We start from the raw sequence: 22,901 nt of genomic DNA on the forward strand, positions 1-22,901 counted from the left end.
CACGTTCAACTTGGGTTATCCTATTAACAGATCGCATTGCCGATACAGACTCGTATGGGTGTGTACCTCGCGATACGTGTACAGGTGACCCAATTAATCCCGAGAAGGAAAGGTAAAAATAAGGACAGGGAAGCACGAGCCGAGAATAAAACTCCACGTAAGGGGGGGAGGCAGAGAGTAATTATCAGGGGAGAGAGAGAGAGATAAGATTTCCAATGGCTGGTTATTAAGACCAACTGTTATCGGAACGAAGAAGCCGTTGCGGGCGACGCGAGCCCTGTAATTTGAAAGGAAAGGGGAGAAAGGCAGAGATCTTTTTTCTCCAACAAATTGTGATAGAGCACGTGAAAGCACGACTTATCAGGTCGAAAGCAGGTCGGCTGAGAAGAAGAAAAAAAAAAATCCAGAGAGAAATAAAGAGAAAAGAGAGGTAGCCGTGTAACTGACGTTCGCGCACGGTCGAACGGACGTTTTCGACAAACCCTGGCCACTGTGTAGTCCTTCCTTTGAGGCCGAGCTGCCGTTATCTGTTCTTAGATTTAGCCGAGAGCAGCTAATGGTACAGTGTGAATAGCACAATTATCTACAACTGGTGTGAGTTGTTTTACGTTATACACGATGCATTCATTCACTCGAGTAATTTCGTTACGCCAGTAGAGGATAAACATTGATTTTCATCGATGTCACGACCAAGTGAAATAAGTATATATATATCCGTACGTCCGGTCGTAAATGTCGGGCGTGACAATTAAATTATTGGTGGCAGCGCGCATTATATGAATATTTTCCCTTTCCCTCGCGAGCATGAAAGATAAAGGGTGGAAAAATAAATAAAATAAAATAAAACATCCATAAATCAACGGCAACGCCAGCAGTACAACCATTCATCAGAATTTTCGTATAAAAGAGCTGCAAAAAATAAAAAAATAAAAAAAAACAGTCTGTCTCATTTATCGCAGCCTGTTGATTTACGCATCCCAAACATACAAGGCCATTTTACTCGGTGCGTGTGCAGCACCGTCCGTATATAGCATTGTGTAAGCGTAAAGTTATCCATTATTGTTCTGTAGGCCGATCGTTCGTCACAGTCGAAGCATCAATTACAGCTGAGAGACCCATCAGCATTTATAGAGGATTGCTAAGGGCTTATCCATTGTCTGCATAGAGATATTATTTTCAGAGGCTTTACTGCTTCTAAAATTACTGCTGTAAACGCTAAATCTCATTCGTTCTCCTTCCATGTAGCTTTGTACTAGACTTAGGGGATGATGATCCCAAAATGTGGGCTATATGTGGCGTACACGTGCGATTTGCATGGGGAAAGTTGCTATTTCTTTTGCCGTGGAGAGACTATCGGTATGTACGGTGGTTTTTGTCGCAAGTGACTTCCGATAGTTTTTATTACTGACTGATGGTACGAATCCTTGCATCGATCGTAAGAAAAGCAAAAAACCCCTTGGTACCCTACTACGGTATGAAAAGGGTTGGAGGTTGGAACTCGATGGGTACGAGTGAAATCGGGATTTACCCTCTAGTGGTATAAGAATCGATGGTCGATATAGTGCACATGCACATAAATATATGTACGTAATCAGTTTCCTTGTAGTTTACACAGGGTAAGTAGACTAAAGGTGGAAAAAATGTAAAAATTAAGTCTTTTGTATGTTAAGCAGTACGTATTGTTAAAGACGACTGTTGTATTTATATTTTCCTAGAGCAAAGACGGTAAATCGTATATTTCACCCATCTTTGGTATAAAATGAATGAATAGTTAAAATCGAGGATGGTAGGGGTAGTAGTACCCTCTATTAATGTATTTCAGATGGTATAAATGTAGAGTTACCCTAAAAAGTTATCCGATTTGACCTACGATTGATTTAATTGGACAATTTTTCTTTTGTACTAAAATTAAAAAAAATGATAATCTTTACTAACACAAAGGATTGGGCCCCTTTGACATCACAATGTTATGATAAAAGTTGTACGTATTTGATTGTTTTGAGAGCAATAGGGATAAAAAATTAACTATAAAACATAACAAAATATTGGGCGCGACCAGACAGCGTGGACATTTTTTATTAATTAGTAAATTTATGATGCTGTTAAAAATCTGTTCTCAGGCAGAAGTTGTATCAGGCATACCTTGCAGGCAAATATTTAGTTTTTTCCTCAAAATAATTCGAAAGGTTTTGCAATGAAGCAAATGATACTGAATTCTTTAAAAATATTGATTTTGTTAAGGATTAGTGGATACTCGAGGAAACCAGAAAATTTATGCTCGAAAAACTAAAGAAAGAGAAGCTGTATCGTAATTATTAATATTTTATTGTTTATCTTAATGTTTACATATTTATAAACAGGCCAATTTGGCCGGACAAGGTGTGTATGTATGTGTGTGTGTGTGTGTGTGTGTGTGTATACGTGTGCACCGAGAAAATGTGTTACATAAAGTTCGAACACTTTTGAGCTCAGCACAGTGTCATTACTGGCGATTCTTAATTTTTATATTTACAGTTCATTATACAGATAATTCATTTGGTTCCATTGAAATGTAGCACAGACGTGTTAAATTCTTTCGATCGACGATATTAATATTATTCAATCGATACATTGTCATTTTAGGCGCTACTCATTGTGAAAAGCATCAAATCAGTCGAAACACAAAAACACCGTCTGTATTCGTTGTGGAGACAATAATATACCTCTTAACAGAAAAAAAAAAAAAAAAAAAAAAAAAAAACATTTTCAATTAATTTTACAAACACACATCCTCGAAGTAACGTGAATCAACCACTCGTCGTTTCAACAACAACGTACAGATTATTATCATCGTCAGCGATAAACAATACTCGCCGTCTCATCTCAAACACGTACAATATAAAGCTTAACGCTACGATAGCCACGATTACACGTAACCATAGCCCACCATCGCTTTTGTTAGCGATACCGCTCACAATGTACGTACACATAGCGATGCAGGGGGGGGGGCGTCATCACCACCCCGTACACAAATCGTTCAGCGGAGCGATTCGTAATCACAGCCCCCATCGCCCCTGTGCTCCCTCGCATCTATGAATTTTCATGCCCGTCGAGAGACGAGCCACAGCTGACCGGCGTAGCGGAGTAGCTGGACGAGGGGCAGGAGACCGGCCAATACGCTGATGCTGCTGCTTCTCGGCTGGCCCGCCGCGTTCCACTGGTCGTGATGCACCGCCGCCTGCTTTTCTCCTGCGGACAAAAATAATTGACGTTACGATCGGTCTTCATTGGGATGCTTTTTTTTTTTTTTTTTTTTTTTGTCTCGTCAGCCGAGCTCTACCCGCGATAATTGATTGGCGTTTGGATAACAAACACAGGGGACACCTCACCGCAGTCGACGTATTCTCGTTCTAGCAATTAAAGAATAAAAATAAACTCGAAACGAGGTCAAGTATTTTTCCGCGGGATGAATAGGCGATTCCTTGTTCCATTGAAATTGGAGCGAACATCGGGGTGAAAAAAAAAAATGAATGTACAAGGATGATTTAATCGACCCATCGGCGTTCGGTTCGAAGATGAGATTCTTTATTTTTTATTCTATTGATTTGTCTGAGGAATCGCGGATGCTTTGTTTTACCATTGAAAAGAAATTGTACTGCATAGAGTGGCTCGTGCAAATAAGGTGTACGAAGAAATTGGCTTTTATTTATTTATTTATTATTATTATTATTTATTTTTTTTGGGATAAAATACAAGCCGATTTTGAGTATAAAAAACTCAGTTCTACTCTAATATCCTCGCTGTTTCGAAGAGGTCCCGGGAAAAATTTCGTTTTTCCGTCTGACCGAACTTCCATCGCAGGGCCGAAGTTTTCAAGTGTGAAATTGTTGGAAGTTAAGGAGGAGCTGAGCATTACGAGCAAATCTCTGGAAGAACTTCCCGATCGCTAGATTCTTTAATTTCCGGCCACTGAAGTGTTTTCAAGATGGCTAGGGGTTGTCCACAATGAAATCACGCTTTATCCAGAGAATCGCAGTTTTTTTTATATTCAAACAGCCGGTTGTCAAAAAATGTGCAGTCGTACGACGCTTCCAGGCGAATCTTTGACCTGGCCTAACTCTACCGATATGATGTCCTGTGAAAAATCTAAACTCGGAGATATTAAACTCGAATAGATTAGCGTATAAAATTGTTGAAAAAAAAAAAAAAAGAATAAACATACCTAACATCACTAGCGTATGATAAATCCAAATAAGCAAAGTGCCCATTGGAAGATCTAGAATAAGCTGTACATAGGTGCACGTAAATTTCCCGTAGAAGGCATGTATCGAGGGCTCGAACATATACATGCAAGGACGAGCAAGGATAATAAGCTCGCTGCGAAGTCTCTTATCGAAAATTTAACGCCTTCTTGCGCGATAACGCAACCCGGCTTAAAGCCACCCACCGCGTATGCTCAGGTATACATAGCCAGTATGCTTGCATGCAAGCTCAAGCTCCGCGTAAAAAGAACTGCTATCTCTACGCGACCTCTTGCAAGTCGCACACGTTTTTTTCTATCTCCGCTTTTCGTTGAAAACGTGAGAATGTACTCGACACGTCCAAACGCGAAGGAGCGACGACATCGCGCCCAAATTTACGCGCCAGGCCTATAAAGCTTGTAATGCATCCCCCGGCAAAATTGACCCAAATGGCGCGACGACGGGGTTTCGATCAAAACTCTCTCTCGCTCGCTTGTTGGCTCGTCTCGGCTCATCCTTGGTTAATCGTTCCACCGGAATGAGTTAATGCTTCTTAACGACGAGGACGGTAAAACAACGGCAGTGCATATGACGCAGGGAGGAGGAATGTAAGAGTAGGTTTTTGAGCCGTGGGACCTCGGGGTTATATGCATTATTTACCGTTGACCACGTGAATATTAACTGCCGTCGTGCTGAACTGGCTTATGGTGCAGCTGAACTCGCCAGTGTCGCTCTTCTTCGCGTGCTCGATCCGCAGCTTCGTCAATAATTCATGGCCCGGTCCGCTGCTGCTGCTAATGCTGCTACTGCAACAAAACGAAATCATCATGGTAATAATAATAATAATAACAATAATAATAATAATAATAATAATAATAACAATAATAATAACGATCATTGTACATATTGTATACACGCGTAGTAGCCGTTAATGCATGATGTCAAGCGTCCGAAACATTTTGCTGTTGTTGTCCCTATTGCTATTTTTTCAACTTTAGTATCGCGTAGGTTTTTTTTTTTAGGGAGTCAGTCACAATTTTTTTGCTCTTTCGTTGAACTTTATCTGCTCGATGCAGAAACGGAATTCAAAACAAACGCAGATTAATCGAGTAGCTCGAAAAGGGAGTACGAGGAGGCTTTTTTGAAAAACAATCCACAAACGGATTGTAGTAATTGGCAAAGTAGAAATTAAGAATCTTTTGTTTTTTTTTTTTCCTTTGACTCCTTCAACCAAAAGAGTAATTTTATGCATGCTTAACTCGCGATCTATTTTTTTTCCTCATGACCAGTAGGTACCATACATTGGAATTGACCGATGGAAATATACAGTTTGCCCATCTCACGGTCAAAGGAGAAAAATAAAAATGTGCTCGCGTGTATCGACATCTTGAAAGGTGATCCATCGCAAGCTCTCTAAAGACACAATTTGTTAGTGTACCGGTGTCAAACTGCAGCTGCAGCTCGAGAGGGAGGGTTGGCCGTATATGTTCTGATATATAAGTGAAAACGGAAATACAGGTAGAACAAAACACCGAGAGCATTTTGCGTCGGTCGAACTCACCCGTTGCTATGATAAACGTCGATGTGATCCGGGAGCGTTTCCCCATTTTTCTTCCACACCGGATGGGGAACTTTCGAGCCAGGCTGCGACGGCCGGACTTTGCACGTCAACTCGATGACGCTTCCCGTTTTGTAGTAGCGGTCGCGCAGCTCGTGGTTCGCCTCGTCCACGATTTTTATCTCTGGTGCTGGTGGAGCAAAGTTATAATTTATTTTATTATTATTATTATTGTCGTTAAACATTTTGTATTTAATTGTATCTACCAATGTACGCTAACAGTTATTATTTTTATTTGAAATAAAATTTTTTAAGTCTATGCTTGTTGGGCAAGGCCGGCTGACCTAATATACAGCTGTACTACTGATTTTTTTTCATTCGTTCAATACACATTGTGTGACAACGCGCTAAAGTTAATTCTGTTTCATACATCACAAATACATTATAATTTAATACATTAAAATTCACAAATGGATAATTAATTCATTGGTAAGTGAGAGCGTGGGCTTCTACCGTACCATAGAAATACGCGAATCGTTTGTATCATCGAATTTCGGATGATTGTTGTTTTGAAATACAATCATCCCGTATCAATTACACGATAACTAATAAAGCATTTGTTAATAATGCAGAAGCATAATTCTGACGAATGTTATAATAGCTTATTGTATGAGCAAGCTGTATTATCGATTACCATTTACTTTTGACATGAAAGTATACCTGAGTGCGAGAAATACGAGAAAACAGAAAGGATCGATCGAGGCAACAGGTGAAATTAAGGTTTTACAAAATAACTTTACGAAAAGCTTTGACGCCACCCTCAAAGAAACCGCGTTTAAATATGAAAGAGTGAGTGTTTGGGTGGGTGTCCCCGTATTTTATCTCGTCTTTCTTTTGATTAATCTTACCACACGGCTCTCACGGAGGAGCTACCTGTGGTAACGTGGACGAGATAAAAAAACTAATCCATAAAGGCTCCAAGAGGGGGAAAAAGTGTTGGTGCGTTTATTATTGATTGTTCAAGCGTCTCAATAGTCGTGCGGTTGGACAAACAGTGTCTGCCACGCCGAGGGTCGAATAAATTGTGCGTGGCAGCACGTTTGCCAAGGGAAAATACAAGCGAGCGATTTGTCGAGGGAGATACCGTCGAAAAAAGTGCTGCGACGCTTAGTAGCTGTACGCGCGTGGGAGAGCTCGAGATCTTTTCGATCGAAACGTCAAATGCGTTTTTAGGTGGTTGTAATGATCCATGGCGCTCGAGAGCCATTATATCTTTCAAAAAGGCCATTTCATAAGCTCATCAGGTAGCACGCGCTTATCGCAAAATCGGATCTTTGACTCATCCATAAATTTTTTTTTGACGCTCCGATACGTCACTGTTCGAATAAATCGGTATGGTTTTTACACGCGCTGTTTTACAGCACCAAAGTACCAACTTATGAGTTTCAAATATTTTTCATCTACCAAACGACAGTATGTATTGTCTTGTTGTTTTAGATATTAATCTTTAAACACTTGATAATCGAGCTTTTGGCTTACCGATGCAATTTCTGCTGTATTAAAATAATAAATCGAGTCTTTGGATGGTTCATATTTTTCTGCCAAAATGAAATATCATGTTGGCTAAAACAGTTTCCCTTATTCCTGGTAATTCCCAGTTACCACGTGAGCAACGTATCTTAGAATATGTACGGGTGCTATTGTTGGAAAAAACACGTGGATACTAAAGCAAACACAGCTGCACGTAGGACACACAGCTATACACAGACAGCTATTCTTTGTGTCACAATCACCACCGAAGCCGACACTTACAATTTTGACAATTTTTATCCAGTTCTAGTGAAAAAAAGGTGACAGGCGCAGGAAATAGTGGTGACATGTTAAATGCTCAGAAGCCGTCAGCGCATGAAAACGAGGTGGCCCGAAAAAGTAAGCACCTGGGAGCGTTTTAGCCGGTATTTAAAGGGCACAGAGCCTCGAAAAATACATACACACGGCCCCTGCCTTTTTTAGGGATTACGCGATAGCTTTGGTATGGGCGTGGGAACAGAATAGCTTGGAAGGAGAAACTGTGCTGTATAATTGAATCCTCACGCACGCGGAATTTTAATCAAGGGCCACCTTGTGTGTATTTTTTACATGTATACACATGTAAGCGAAATTTTTCAGTCTGTGTGCGATGTATATGGGGAGAATGAGACTTTAAACTGGAGGGCCAAGAGTAGGGGGATACGTTGAGGAGCTCTTTCGCCGCGCCGATCGATAATTTTCAGACCAGATTTTCCCAGAAATTTTTTTTCTTTCTCGTTACTTCTCGCTCTAGATGTTTCTGTCATTTCTTGGATGCTGGAAAACAATTCAATATGATATTCGTGAAACCTACGCTCGTGATTTCAATCGTACAAAATAACAGACAAAGTTAGATTTTAAGCCTTGAGGGTACATAAATTAAGCCACGTTAATGTCATCGGATGAAAGATAAACGCAAGTGCAACAACTATAGGGCCAGCACTCGTACACGTTGTCCATGAGCGCTGTAATCAAATAATCGTGGTCAAAGGATAATTTGGCTTTGCAGCGGGATTAAAAAGTTTTTTAATTACCGCACGGTGTAAGTAGCGTAAAATTAAAACTTTCGAGACAACGTCGAGGCCGGTAATCCCCGGGTATTTCGGCATTCATTGGAGGCGGCGTTACTGTAATTTCTCACTGCAAACGAAAAGAAAGTAATCAAAGCGGGAGGTTAAAGAAGTAGTAGCGCTTCTCCGTCGAAAAATGTCATAGGCGCGAGGTGTACCAAGTATAAAAACACGGCAAACGACGAGGCCGACAATGGGCGTACTCGTCTGATGCAAAGCTCGACGAAGTGTGCAGCGAAACGCGTTTTTTCTACTTACACGAATAGACAGTGAGGAAAAAACCGGCGTGTGTATGGATATCGACGGAGAGGCAAAACGTGTACATCAGGCTACATTGTCCAGCAAATGGATGCGTATACTTGAATGCACGAGAAAGTAGGTACATCACGAACAAGCTCACCGAGATTGTAAGCCTTTTTACGTTACCCACGAGAATTGTATATCGTTTCAAAAGTATCGCTGTAAATACACACAGGTGTACGGCAAAAGATCGGACGAGTCAAAAGTAAGGGTGAATTTTGCCTTTCAAATGGGCCGAAAGGAGAAAGTTCGAGCGGATCTAAATAGATTAACAGGGAAACTTTTATTTTCCCAACTCCCAAGGGCCAGATGGGTATATATCCTGCCACCGGCGACGTCTGAGGACTTGCAAGTTCCGGGAACTAAGCGATGAGGGGAAAGTTGACGCAAATAAGACTCGGGATGGAGCTTCGGCTCCGTACCTACTTACGTGCTGTCGGTACGGGTAACTTCCAACGACTCTTTCGGCAAAAACCTTGTTTTTCCCGTACATCGATGCGACAGCTCTGCCGCGCATTCGACAAATACCTGCTTGTCTGGCTTTCGTTTTGTTTGACTACCTCACGACTACAGCCCAACTCGGACTCGGATAAAGGTATAAGCTTGCAACTTTGTTATTATTTATTCGCATTGGTGATCAGTGTTCTTGTAGCAACCAGGACTTGTAGATCCTTGCAACAATACTGACCTACAGGCAAAAAGTGTATTTCCAGCTGGAGAAAGCCAGCGAGTAAAAAAACAATTTTTAAAATATTTTCGAGCCATTGAATTTCAAGAAAATCTGAGTGGAAAAAAAAAAAAGAAAAGAAAGGAAAGGGGGGGGGGTCCGTCGCACTTGATTGCAGACTCCGCGGGTACGAGTTTGGCCATTAGTTCCCCCTTGGCGAGTAAAAGGCAAGGCTCACGCTCGATTTACCGAGAATAGTGACGTTAGTCACGAGCATCCTGGGCGGGTGCGTGTTCACTTGGCAGACGTACAGGCCCCGGTCGTCCTTTTGAACGGCCGAGATCGCGAGCCGCCAGTTGTTCGGGTACTTGAACCTGACCGAGTAGCGCGGGTCGGCTATGTGGGTGGCCTCGCCGACGGTGAGCAGAGCACGATCCGGGCTCTGTCTGATCCAAAGCACCTGAAAAGCAAACGCGAGTGCCGCTGTTGACAATTGTGGCATAAAATTCAGTGCGAGGTGGATACCTTGGTGTGCACAAAGTGCTCGGGAGGGGCAGATGGAGCGTGGTATAGCAACGAGGAATGCAGGAGCGACGGCATTCCTGTCCGCGAAGGAGGGGAGGAGAGTGGAAGAGAGGCTCGCATAATTACCGTCTTTCCGGATAGCATGACGACGCGGCAGTCGAGCAGGGCGGTGTCGCCGAGGTGCACGTTGCTCTGAGAGCCATTGATCTCTTGGCCCTCGGTGTTCTCAAAGTAAGGGCCCCTGTGCGCGACGTGGTGATGCCTCAGGTGCGGAACCCTCAGAGGTGACTGCTCGTGCTTCTGATGGTACTGGTGGTGGTGGTGGTGGCTGCTGCTAGTCTCTGCTGCACAAAAAAAAAAAAAAAAAAAAGTAGAAAGAAAGGGGTGGTTTTGTAATGTATATCGTCGTCCTCGGGCATTTCTCGGTCTTGCAGGAGTATGGATTGGAGTAGGGCTGTCGACTGAGTAACCCAGTTTTCGGGCTCTCTTCTCTGCGGACCCCTGGGCTCTTTTGATTCGGCTAAGTGCTCGCGCACATACCGTGGTTGTTTTGCCTACTGCCGATGTCTCTGATGTACATTTTTTTTTTTTTTTTTTTTTTTTTTTTTTCATTCCAGCCCGTTTTTTCGCTCTCGTTTTTTTCGAGTCATTTGCCGAATTTCACACTTTCTAGGACACCCGTCTGCCGAGTCGATCATTTGGAAAAATCTTGCCACGAATAACAGCAACAACAATGATAATAATAATTAAAGATTCCTCCTAGCGTCTTTTGATCACGGGTATTTGGGTCTCTCTCGTCTACCCACGGATAGCACGTTTTCGTATGTCGATGACGGCGTTTCAAGTTGTTTGTACTTTCGAAAACAAAGTTTTCCGGCTTTTCGCGAAATTGGCTCTACCGCCGTTGAGAGCCGCTATTTGTAATTGCACCCTTCAACTTTCATTCAATTAAAACTAGAACACCAATTTTTTTTTCCCTTCGTTATCATTGGATTGACTTCCGCTTTATTAAGTAAGGCTTTATCAAGACACCCACTTCTATGTCACAGTTTTTATTCGTCAAGAACCAAAACATCTCTGTACAATAAACACCAAAGGACGAGCCGGTCCTGTTGTAAATGCATCCTTTTGCAAAAATAAGATACACAAATGTAGACTTTTGTACAGCATAGATAGCGAAAATGATCGGCGCGTACGATCCCCGAGCAGTTTCGTAAATGCGTTAGCCAAGTTCTCGTAGAGATTTTGCGGATTCGGAGCAGCCGTGGGTACGAGAGCGGCATGATCTCACCGCTCTTTCGAGTCAAATAGAGGCAATATCCGGCACCGAGAGAGGCCACACCCGCAAGAGAGCCAAGGGATTTTCGAGGATCCGGCCGTTCTGGTATAGATACCGCCCCGTACAGGGACACGTATAATCAAGAAGGTGGAGGGCGAGGAGGGAAAAGCCGACGCGTACGTGGAAAATTCCCGGCTTATTGGTCGTCGCGACTGCTGCTCCTTTGAATTTTTCGTTCCCAGCCGATTCCAATTGCCTCCCCCCCCCCAACTTCCGGACGATAAAAGAGGAAGGGGACCCCCGTGCTCTTTGCTCCCCGTTTCACGACTAAAACTAGGTCATCTCGACTACGTATACACGAGCGGAACTTTGGCTCATTTTCCTCTCACTCGATTACCACGTTGGCTCCCGCTTGTGTGGTGTTCCATCGACGGCTCGCCACAGTTCACTAATGCTGCCCAAAAAGGATCGATCTCGCGTTTCTTTCTCCGGATTATTGGTTCAAACGAGCCATCACGTGGTAATGTTTGCAACAAACTTGGGTCACGCTTTCCTCGCGTCCCCTCCGAATAATAGCCGAACTCAGGATTTCCTCGATCGGGCAGGTGTGTGGTCTTTTGACCTTGTGTTGCGTTGATTTTCGCTCCAACAATTTCGACAGGAGCTCGTTTACATTGTTTATTTTTGTTCATCACGCATCGTTGACTAATTTAGTTAAAATGTACGGGATAAGCTCCGTACTTTTGATTAAAAAAAAAAAATGACGAAAACCACATGAAACATATACAGAGGCGCTTGAGTTTGATTTGCCACTCCTGTCATAATTTAACTTTGACCTAAGAGTACGTCTAAACGTCAAAGCGAGAGCAAATTATACAGGTGATGGGTGATACACTTTACCGAAACGCATCCCGATTAAAAAAGTTATCAGCCCGAATTGGCGCTAATGGGGAGTATCCATAGCGTGGCAGGTCACGTTGTACTGTATACGAATATAAGCTACAAGTATACGCAGAAAAGGTCCTACGGTCGTAAACAAACGGCTTCCAGGGCCGTAGCTCCGCTCGAGCGATTTAGATCAAAATCTCTCAATTAAGGATCGTCACCGGGGACAATAAGTCAATGGGATGGTAAATTTATGCGCGCAGCAATTCAGCCGCGGCTCAGTGGAAGTAAGGAGGAGGCGCTGGTGAGAGAGATCGAGGCGATCGTGAGAGGTGCTCATGAATTATGCATGGCTGGCCCTATTGTGCATTATCTGTTGTTTAAGTGTGCGAGGGCGTGCCTTTTTTTCGGTGGAGGAGGGGGCGAAGGAAAGTAAGTTGGCTTCCTCACTCTGGATAACGGAGGAGAGAGTAGAGGGGATGGAAAGAGGAAGACGCGAAAAAATGAGCCACCTATTTACGACAAACGGCTCTTATGCATATTTCATGGAGGGTCGTGATGGTGGCGCTTCGAGGTGATTTCCGAAAGTATAACTCTGAGAGGTGAAACTCGATGCGTACCTTGACTCCATGCTAGGAATGAACATTGCCGTCATTTTCTTTTATTTCGTATGCGGGTGTGTATGTGTGTATACTGAAGCTTTCGACCGGTTGGAGGAAAAAAAAACATTTTTTCGCCCTTGCACGATAAAGTTGAGGGCTCCATGGAGGATTATATTCAAATAGGGTTAAATGTAATAATCAAGAAGTTATATCATGGCCGTTTGATCGACCAAATATTAAGGCGTATTAAAATTCGTGAGTGAAAATAGAGGGACTTATCGGCGCCACTTATCATCAAACCATTGAACTCTCGTGCTTTAAACTGCACGTATTCTCGTGAGCCGTGCGGAATGTTAACTTATTGTTCGAAGCATACATCACTCGGGCGCACACGCATCCCGTCGTTTCCCAGGAGCAAACATTAAAATTTGGCAGCGAGTCGAGAGCAATCCATTAGAGCACTTAGCAAAAGCCTAACCTGCGCTGCACTCAAAGTGCCGTTATTCTCGGCCAAACATAATGCTCCGCAACAAAACGTTTGGTCGAGACCGAAAACGGAGCTGACAACGTTTGCTGGCGACAAAATGGAGCATTCGTTGTGGAAGGGAGGCAAATCCGATCGGGCCAAGCGGGGAAAAATCGGCCAAACTCTCGACAAAGCCTCTCGTATTACACTCCCCACTGTTGTCGTCATCGTTTTCGCTCGAGGCGCGTCTTGGCCCTTCAGTTTCCCGGGAGCAAAACGCCAAGACGACACGGAGTATCAGCAGCTAGAACTTTCGGGCTATCAATCACGCGCGAACCTCCAAAACTTCGTCCCGCTCCTCCTCTTTAATCCGCCCTATCTGCTCCGTTTTCTTCAATCATCGTACGAGCTCCTGACGTCATTGGCGATGCAGCGGCGATGTGGCGAGACTTTGTTATCCTGCTCGGTAAGTATAGATAGAGTCAAGCGAACCCGTGATTTTCATTATGGTTTTCGAGACTTTGGGGCTCAGTTGACGCTCGTTTGCCCATCGGCAGATGAGTTCGTACGTCGATCGGTCGGATGATGTGGGAAACTTTAATTGAAGTTTTATTATTCGTGGAATAACATCAACCGATGATTAATTGTAGTGTACGATATGCATTTAAAACGGGAGATAAGAAAGTTGCGCATCAGGGCTGATTAAAAAGGTAATTCGTTCTCGTTAGAGTTTAATCAACAACTGAAAACTTCTTACGCAATTAGCATTTATAAAATCCCAAAGAGTTATGGGCTGTATCTCGATGAAATTATCCAGCCCGCGGATTCTCATTTCACGTGTAATTAAACATAACGAATGGCACGAGGATTTCTCATTTCCTCTCGGTGCTTTTCATCCTTTTCATACGCGAGACTTGTGTATTACACGAACGCCCCGATTAAACGCATCCATCCAATGAAACTGATCGAAGAGAAAGTCAAACGGCGCAGACGAGTACCGTCAGTTTTCACGAGGATCGAAATTAAATTTACTCGAAAGAAATCGGAAAAAAAGGGGAGAAGAAAAGGAAATAGGGGAAAGGTATCGGGTTTAATGAAGCGGGAAAAAAATAGTAAGAATCCAATCTGTTGCGAATGTAAACACTCGAATTCTTTCTCTCTCTCTCTCTCGCCGTCTTCAGCCACGGGTAGTGCAACGCTTCGTCGGAAAAAAGGCTCAACTGCATCCTCGAATGCGCGAAATCAGGACTCTGGCGTCTCTCGAAGCGGACCGATGGAAAAAGAAAGAGGAGAGAGAAAAGTATCGGTACACGCGGCCCGCTAAAAATGCAGCCCGGCAGCCCGTAATTTCGCCTTTCCTTCCCTACAGGAGCTCAAGACGCTCGGTCGCATTTTCAGCCCTGGAATGCGTGGTATCAGCAGTACCGAGCAACAACACACGGTTGTGATAGTTTTATCGTCAAAGCGACGACGATCTCGGTTGTCCCGTGACGTAATTACGACTTTTTGCGCCGAGGTTGTGCGTCCATCGTCCCCATGTCGTGTCCTTTTTTTTCTCTGGGGAGCACAAAAAGGGGCCGATTACGGGGCTGCTGATTCGATTGTGGTCGGGACTGTATATGCGGTGGCGGAGGGGTCACGTGCGCGAGGAGGAAGAAAAGGTTGGGGAAAAGGGGGCACTGAGAAAAAAAAGGAACGGGATAAGGAAGGGATTGTCGTGGACGTAATGAATAGAACTAGGAGAGGCGTGAGCCCGGGCGAGACGGAACAAGGGCGGACGAGTGGCTCGCTGGGTGAGAGAAATCAGTTTGAGACTCGTTTCTTCGAGATGGCTCTCTGACCGAGTTGCTTTACCAGTTACCCGAGTATTTCTTGCTTTGCTTTCCGTTTTCTTATGTCTATTGTCATTGATCGATGATATCCTATTATGCTTTGAATATTTGTTTCACGCCTGTAAGGCTGTACGGGAGATGTCTGACTGTATCAAGGTTTTACTACTGAAATCGACAATCGACGAGGAGATCGCATAAATAATAAAGTTTACGACAAGTCTTGAATCAGATAGGTTTTATGGATGTATCAGAAGACTCATGGCATTTCGTAATACTTCATGCTTGGGATAAAAAGAAAAGATTACTGTTAAATAATGCTCCAAGTCATATATTTCCATACAAAGAAACATAGAAATACGAGATAAAGAATTCTGTAGAATCTCAGTAATAAAGAAAAAAAAACCTGTAAAATAATGTATAAAACTAGTTAAGCGAGGCTTTAATCTCATCCACCATAGGTTAAACGTTATTCAAGTGTGGTACAAAGGTTCACTGTTCCTTACCACACGCAAATGACATTCGTAGCTGTTTATTCGAAAGCATATAATTCCGATTCAACTAATTAACACGACTTGCATATCATTACAAAATTATCTCTTCAAGGTAGGTATATTAATGCAAAAGACAAAAGGCAACGCACAACGTTGGAGGGGTTATAGCGGTGTTAGATGATATTTCACGGCATAAAATTTTACCTCAGCCACCACGCAAAAAAGCAACAGTCGCGGAAGACGCGGAGAAACTTTATACGCTTTCACAACGTGAAGTTATACTTACACTGAGAAAAGAGGAGAATGCATAAAAGACAGCTCATTAAAGTGCTGCTGGATTCTTATTGAATAAGCACATCACCGTCGTCGTCTCTTCCAAGAAACTTAAGCTCTTTTTTGGGGAGTGTTGTTTTGCACGCTCTTTACTTTGTTGTTCTCTTTACTCTTGAGGTGAACTTTGAAACGGTAGATTTTGGATACTTTTTCCTAAATACCACCATGACTCGTCGTTGTCGAATAACGTCATTTGGCGTTTTTTATTGCTTCCTCCCCGCCTTCGATCGTCGGAGTATGTGTATGCGCCCAACCCTCAAAACAAAACACGCTGACCTACATTAAACATCCCGACGTCAATTGTCAGTTTTTTTTTTTCCCAACGCTCAGTGTACACGCCCAGCAATTTTCCTTTCTCCGTCCGAACCGGCGTCTGTAACGGCCCCAAATTGCCGCGTAGATTTTGAGCGGTGTTGTACTGCATTTTTCACGTATTCCAAGCACGCTTTTCTCCCGCCCATGCAGTATTTTTACCCCTTTCAAATCGCCGGCCAATTGTCGACCACAAATACATATACGGAGCCGGCGCGTATAGAGATTGCGAATCGATTCTCCTCGCTAGCACTCCGGTAATTACAAAAACCCCGACGCAATTTACTTCCACGGCGCGGCAATCGGAGGGCGAGCGACGAGCAATCGAATTAAGCGTGTTGCGATTGACAACCAAGGGCGCCATTAAGTGACTCCGACGGTGGAGTTATTGAGCGCGAGATCTGGAGATTAGGTTGAACTCTGTGGCATTCAAAGTTATGGTACATACAGCGATAAAACGAGCAATACCCGAGCAATCCCTCTGCGTCATAACCGATGCGAAACAGTAGGCGTAGCTCCCCCCCCCTACAACCGAAGCGAGTGGGCGGGCGTGCCTCTGAATTCTCAATACTCGGTTAGCATTTCATGCGGAGGCCGGTGGTGCGCCTCTATTATTTCCCCGCTTGATTTCGGGCTATTCATCGTTTACTGTAAAACCGAGGAAGGCAAATATTTTTGCTCATTATTGATATTGACCTCTGCTAATGGATGACATTTGGGGCGGTTAATTCTGCCGCGGGGCAACAATGGAAGTTTCATTCGTGGTAGGGGAAACAAATAAATTTTATTATTTGTAAAGTTGAGGAGTCAAAAGTTGAAATAAAATTTGATGCGTGGATTTTCAAAGCGCAAAAGGGAAAAATATTTTTTTCGAGATGCCGAGCTGAAAAAAAAATCCTGTATCCATTTTTCAAGTTACATCGCGCAGTTGCGAGACACTGATCTAGCATTGATCGAGTGACCCACTGCAAGCAAGTCACTCATCTGTCGAGAGAGTTTTGGAAAATCCACGAGAAAAGGTCAGACTTGAGGGATCTAAAAGCGGCCATGAAATACTAGTGGTAATTGGCAGACTGAAGAGATAATCATGTGCCACCAGCATTTCCCTCGCCCTCTTCCACGTTCTCCTTTATTTATCTCTGCAGTGGGAGCATCTTTGGAAAATTTTATCTTCGGAATTATCCGAGATAATTTATGAGCGGGAGAAGGTTCCCACAGCACTTGAACGAAAAAAATCTCAATTAATAGGGGAAGGTAGGTAAGTGCGGGTGATAAAAGTTCAGAGGCCGGGGTTTTGGGATTATTTGGGTTTTCGAAGATGGAGTAAGTGGTAATTTTTATCTTGAACTCTACGCTAATTAGAAAATATATTTGTACGTGCAGTTGGACTGCTGTAAAGCAGTTACATGTCTCCTGTACGTTATTTTCTTTTCTTTTCCAAAAATACGATGAAAATAACCATTCATGTAAATAATACCACGGGAGACAAAATTTATTAGAGCTAGGATAGAGAAATGGACGCCAAAACATCCCAAGTAGGATCGTAAAATAAATAAAAACAACAAAACTCGTAACCAACAAACAAAGCTTATTTATACAATTAAAAAAGCCAAGGGAACATTAAGACGTGATACGTGAACCAGTGAGCTACGCACCCTTCTTACGTACGTGGGTATACCATACAAACAAGCTTACTTCTTGCGTCAAGAATTTTCCTGCTATTCCCATTTTACGGCAAAACCGTAAACCAGCGACAAGCCATTGGGATTTTTGCGCAGCCAACCCTCCCCTTTATCGCTGGATGGGATGTGTGGAAGTGCACGAAACAAAAAAAAAATTGATAAATCCTATTTCACGTGCACCAGTGACTGGGAGCTCTGAAAAATGACCCCTGCCATTCCCCTCCTCGAAAGGAACAAATACGCAGTCACGCTGCTTCATTTTTCGAAGAAACAAGGAATGCCCTACTTTTTATTCCTCCTCTGCCACAAAACTGGTATTAAAAAGCGTGATTTATAATTTATAAATGCGAGCTGTTATAAGATTTCTCGATTAAAACCCCATTCTCTTTTTCTCGCCGACAATGGAATGGCTGTTCCTGGACTTCTCAAGAGACTCGATGTCTCGCTTCCGTCGGTCAACCTCATCGCGAGGAAGCGCAAAGAGAAATCCGGAGGAGAGCACGTGGTCGTAATCGAAAAATTCCTCTTCCAGTTCGTACATCCGCCCACCCCAGTGACACTACCAAGGAGAAGTGCGCAAACAGTAGATAAGGTGTGGGTGAAAAAAATAATTAATCCATCAGTCGGGCCATCAGTGGCGATATTTCACAGTTGCGCCGTACTCAACTTTTCCCTGAACCTTGCCGCGAATACAAATGCCATGGAGCGAAATTCTCGGCCGTACATCACTCGCCGAGCGCGTCCGGGGGAATAAAAGTTCAAGCTGACGCGCAACTCCACGCCATCCCTTTCAGAAGCGTCTTCCCAAGAGAGGAGGCGACAGCGCGAACAAGTGAGTTGGATCATCTGTTCCGTATCGCGTTCTGATGATGGGGCATGGAAAGAAGTGAATGAAAATTCGCACTTGCATATGATATTCTGCGTTTGTGTTCCACGAGTGCCAGGGGTGTTTAAGGTTTGTCTTTGGGGGTGATGGTAATAAATGTGCATGTCGCAAGAAAACCATACGTTAAGCGCAACGGTGCGCGACTATTCCCATTCGTCTTGTACTTTTGTCAACTATTTTCAGGCTTAGCGCTTTTCCAACGTCAAAACAGTGCATAATAATGGTTGTTTACAACAAAGTCGAAGCTGTTCCACTGAAAATTTATCGTGTAATTATTAATATATTAGCGCTATTAATTTGGATTAATTTTCTCAATTTTTACGTGGTCATGTCTGACTTAAATCAAGGTTGTTCTACTGGAAATTTCGTATGAGTTTATGGATCAAAACGTATTTTTTCTTCTTCTTTTTTTTTTTACTTTGATATTTTGCTAGCGTTGAAATAGCCTATAATCGACATGCCTGACCAAACTAAGGTTTTTTTACTGAAGATTTCAAAAGAGCTTGAAAATATCGGTTATTGGCGAAAAAATAATATAATCACATGGATTTCTATTCAAACGTTTTTTCTTTTTTTTTTACTTTGATGTTTTTCAGAATGGTACTCAATCGTCATGTCTGACCAAATAAAGTTTATTCTACTTAAAATTTCACACGAGCTTAAAAATGTTAAAGAAACGTTCTCTGATGTTTAACCCTTTTGTCGAATTAGCACCCAAAAGTCATGCCCGATGTAATCGAGCTTATTCTACTGACTATTTGTCATAAGAACTTAAAAGTGTTTTACAGCACAAGCAAAATTTTACGTTTGGTTTTAAATTTTGGAATTTCGTGCGATCGCGTTGAAAAGTCACCCAAGAAGAGCCAACAGAATCGGGAAAAAACTTTTGTTTGGAAATTACTCAAAATCCAGGCCCAACTTTTGGTGCATGCCCCGATGGGTCCAATCGTCGGCATTGAATGCAAAAATTATCCGTCGAGCTAGCCGAGAGAGAAGTAAAACGTAAGAAGAGCGGAGTTGAAAAAAGTGTTCCTGAAAAAAAAAAAAAAAAAAAAAAAGAATCGCCTGTTCTTCGTCTCGCGTCTCTGGCAGAAGAAAGAAAAAGAATGGAGGTTGAGTTTTCCCGCAGAGATCGAGGAAGCGAAACGCGCCAGAGAAAAATAAGTGCACGCTAAATACGTCATCTTTTCTCGTCATTGTCGTGTCCGTAGCGCATCCGCTTCGACTCATGAGATGTTGTAACATCGGCTAGCGAAGCATATTTTTTAAACTTCGAAACCAACAATGGCAACGGTAATCAAGTTTTAATTAAATACAGACGTCAGGAAAGTTTTCGCGCCAACTGAAGAAGCGAGTCCCCTCCGCTTCGCAGCCTGACTCCAATAGAAGCAATTTTGAGGAAAGTTCGAGCCGAAAAAATAAAGTCAACACGCGGCCGGACGCTTCGTGCACGAACGCCCATCGCAGCGGAGCAACACAACGACGGCTTCCTCGGTTCTAAACGAGCCGTAGAGGACAACAACTTCAGCGAACGGACGCACGGCTGATCAAAGCTGCACAACCAGCCTAATATATTCTTCGCTTTGATATTCCGGCTGGCAAATAGTACCATCGAAACTTCCGTCACACGCCGCCCTACTACTGCTGCTTTGTCCGTCCTCTCTTCCGGATGCGCACAAAGGCCGGGACTCGGTGGCGTTGAAAGTTTTTCAATCGGACGACAAATCGCACGGAAAAAGGGGGGTGGGGGCTACTGTAGCCGATCTCTTTTGTTTTATATCCTTTTTTAACGACGCGCGACGCGTTTTATTGGAAATGCAGCCTCGAACACGAACAACGGCTCCACGCGTCGCTAACCCTGTAATCGCTTCATGCAGTTTTTTTTCAAACGGAGTGGGTTACAGCTTGAATAATTGAGTTCCGATTCGATAAATTACCTCTCGGGAAGTAAATTACTGGTTTTCAGATGTTTTATTTCTAAAGTGATTTCGGGAGTGCTAAACGCGAGTAAATTCAATTTTAACCTGCAAACGTATAGGTACTCACTTTTTCAGCAGTAGAAGTAATGCGGCTCCATTTCGCGGGTAAATTATTCATCTGGATTGTACTCGAAAGTTAATTCATACATTCGCGAGTTATCAACTTTAATGGAAAATCTAATCTTAATATAAAATGCTCCACCCACTGCTTTATAATGGGGTACTTTTAATTAAATTTCCAAAGTGAGCGAATGCGGTCGAAAGTTTGGCTCGAATTATTCAAAGGTGTGCTCAAAAACATCGCCAGCGTCTCGTCGCTAAGTGCAAATAATAATAAAAGTTGTAGCGGTCTCAAGACGCTCGGCCGTTAATTTCGACGAATAATAAGCACTGCGGGCCTCGAAAACTATAGTAGGGGTGCAACCACCTTTGCACCCCGTATAGCTTGGATTTCGCGGGGAGAAAGTTTTCGGACGTACGACTCGCCAGCCTACTCTCTGCGAAGCCCTTTTGCCGAGGTGAGTATGGGTCATTCGCGGGGAAATTCATCGGGGCCGAAAAGTTTGCTCCCACGTGTCTCTCGTGGGAAAAGACAACGGAGAGACGAGACGACGCGTTAATACCACCCTGACGCGGCCTTTTGATCCCCCTACCTCGGATTCTTGACGCCAACGACGAAAACTTTTCTCCGAGGCTGGGATACAAAAGAGCAGCGCATACGAGACTCTGTAAATTTTTTTACAAACGACGTGATGGCTTCAAAGAATTTTTTTTTGTAAATTTTCATGCACGTTGCAGTATTTCTGCTCGTGCAATTAAAATTGCCATGGTAATCGAGTAAAGGCAACAAGCCCCACTCGTCGTAATCCGGTACGTAGCGTAAATACTTCAGGCGGGCAGTAGTGCGGCTGGGTGCTTGTGAATCGAGTATCCTCTGAAAGAATATTTGAGAGCGTGATTGTGAATTTTTTTTTTTTCTTTTGCATAACGCCCCTTCGTTAGGTAGACGTTGACCTCATGCAAATTAGACGTCGTTACTAAATAATGTGTTGGCCCATACACGATTCTTAGGTAAGTTTAAGACCAAGTATGTGGAGTGGTTTACTTTTAACTTATAATCAACGAAGCGTGAACCTCTAGTCGCATTTTTTCATAGAAAAGTTGTTAAAACGTGTTAAACATGTGATCAGAGCATTTCAAAAATAACTTATTTATTTTGATCGTAGGGGTGATTAAAAAAAAAATTGTGAATAGTGTTTTAGTCGGCCCGAAGATGAAAGATGATTTATTCTCTAAAAAAGATTTTGTTCAATCCTTTCATTTATTTCATTCAAAGAATATGGATGTTACGCTAAAAAAGAATTTAACCAAAAATGAATTCTCACGTGAATCATAGAGCTACAGAAGCTTTGTTTCGTAACTGAATCATAAAGGAGCTTTAAAAGTGTTTTATGTAGAAAGTCATGATCGTAGAAAAGTACGTTAAAAATAGTACGCTTTCAACATTTTTTTATTTATTGTGCATAAATATAATATTTTTAGGAGTAATATCCTAATAGTTTACCTATAACACTACCTTAAAATTTGTATGCTTGATGAAAAACCATTAATTTAGAATTTCTCGACATTTTCATTTTCACTTTGTTTCACTTTTTCCTCGTAGAAAGAGCTCTTATGTCAAGTACAAGGTGCGTTTAAATTTATGCTAAAATAAAAAGTATCTCTTTCCACGTGAATTTAGAGTAAAAAGACCAAGGATTATTTGTTAATTTCGAAGAAAAGAAATTATTTCTCATATACTCTTTAACAAGTTATTATTGTCAAAGTATTTTTCGACATCTTTTCCTGGAATTCTCGCACATGGCTCTTCAAAAGACGCTGAAAAATAATATTATTCTCCCATTCGTGCTATGGTTAGAAATACAGACTGTCTTATATATAATTCACGAGGAAAAAGTAACTCTTTTTCTTATTCGTCGCTGAACTGACCAGGTACGCGTGCAAGTTTTACAACGACCAGTCATGCCCATGTAGTTATTTTTAACAAGATCCAAATACTATATCCATCAATTCAACAACGCCATTCAATTACTGACATTTCGATGCCATGACACCATTATGAACTAATAATTATTTCGCATTTCAATCCAACTGATACCAGAATATTCCCAAATTTTAGCCTAGAGATAATAAATAAATAAACCCGTCCACCACACCCCGCAACAAGACGTAAAAGTAAGTTCGC

At 42.6% G+C, this 22,901-nt stretch overlaps 1 protein-coding gene across 1 annotated transcript in view; it reads right to left on the minus strand.

Moving 5' to 3' along the window:
• Window positions 1–2,778: 2,778 nt before the first annotated feature.
• Window positions 2,779–22,901, minus strand: part of LOC106640404 (zwei Ig domain protein zig-8) — a 28,590-nt gene continuing 8,467 nt past the window's right edge. The window contains exons 2-6 of the mRNA XM_089592221.1: window positions 10,036–10,253; window positions 9,634–9,844; window positions 5,782–5,968; window positions 4,881–5,011; window positions 2,779–3,228 (exon numbers count right to left, since the gene is read on the minus strand). Of these exons, the coding sequence (XP_089448347.1) occupies window positions 3,080–3,228; window positions 4,881–5,011; window positions 5,782–5,968; window positions 9,634–9,844; window positions 10,036–10,253 (896 nt within the window). The 3' untranslated portion in view covers window positions 2,779–3,079. The remainder of the gene's footprint in view (window positions 3,229–4,880; window positions 5,012–5,781; window positions 5,969–9,633; window positions 9,845–10,035; window positions 10,254–22,901) is intronic.

Source organism: Copidosoma floridanum, unplaced genomic scaffold, assembly GCF_036245765.1.
Source record: "Copidosoma floridanum isolate Cflo_tuat_1 unplaced genomic scaffold, Cflo_Japanese_pri ptg000001l, whole genome shotgun sequence".
Taxonomy (NCBI): Eukaryota; Metazoa; Arthropoda; class Insecta; order Hymenoptera; family Encyrtidae; genus Copidosoma; species Copidosoma floridanum.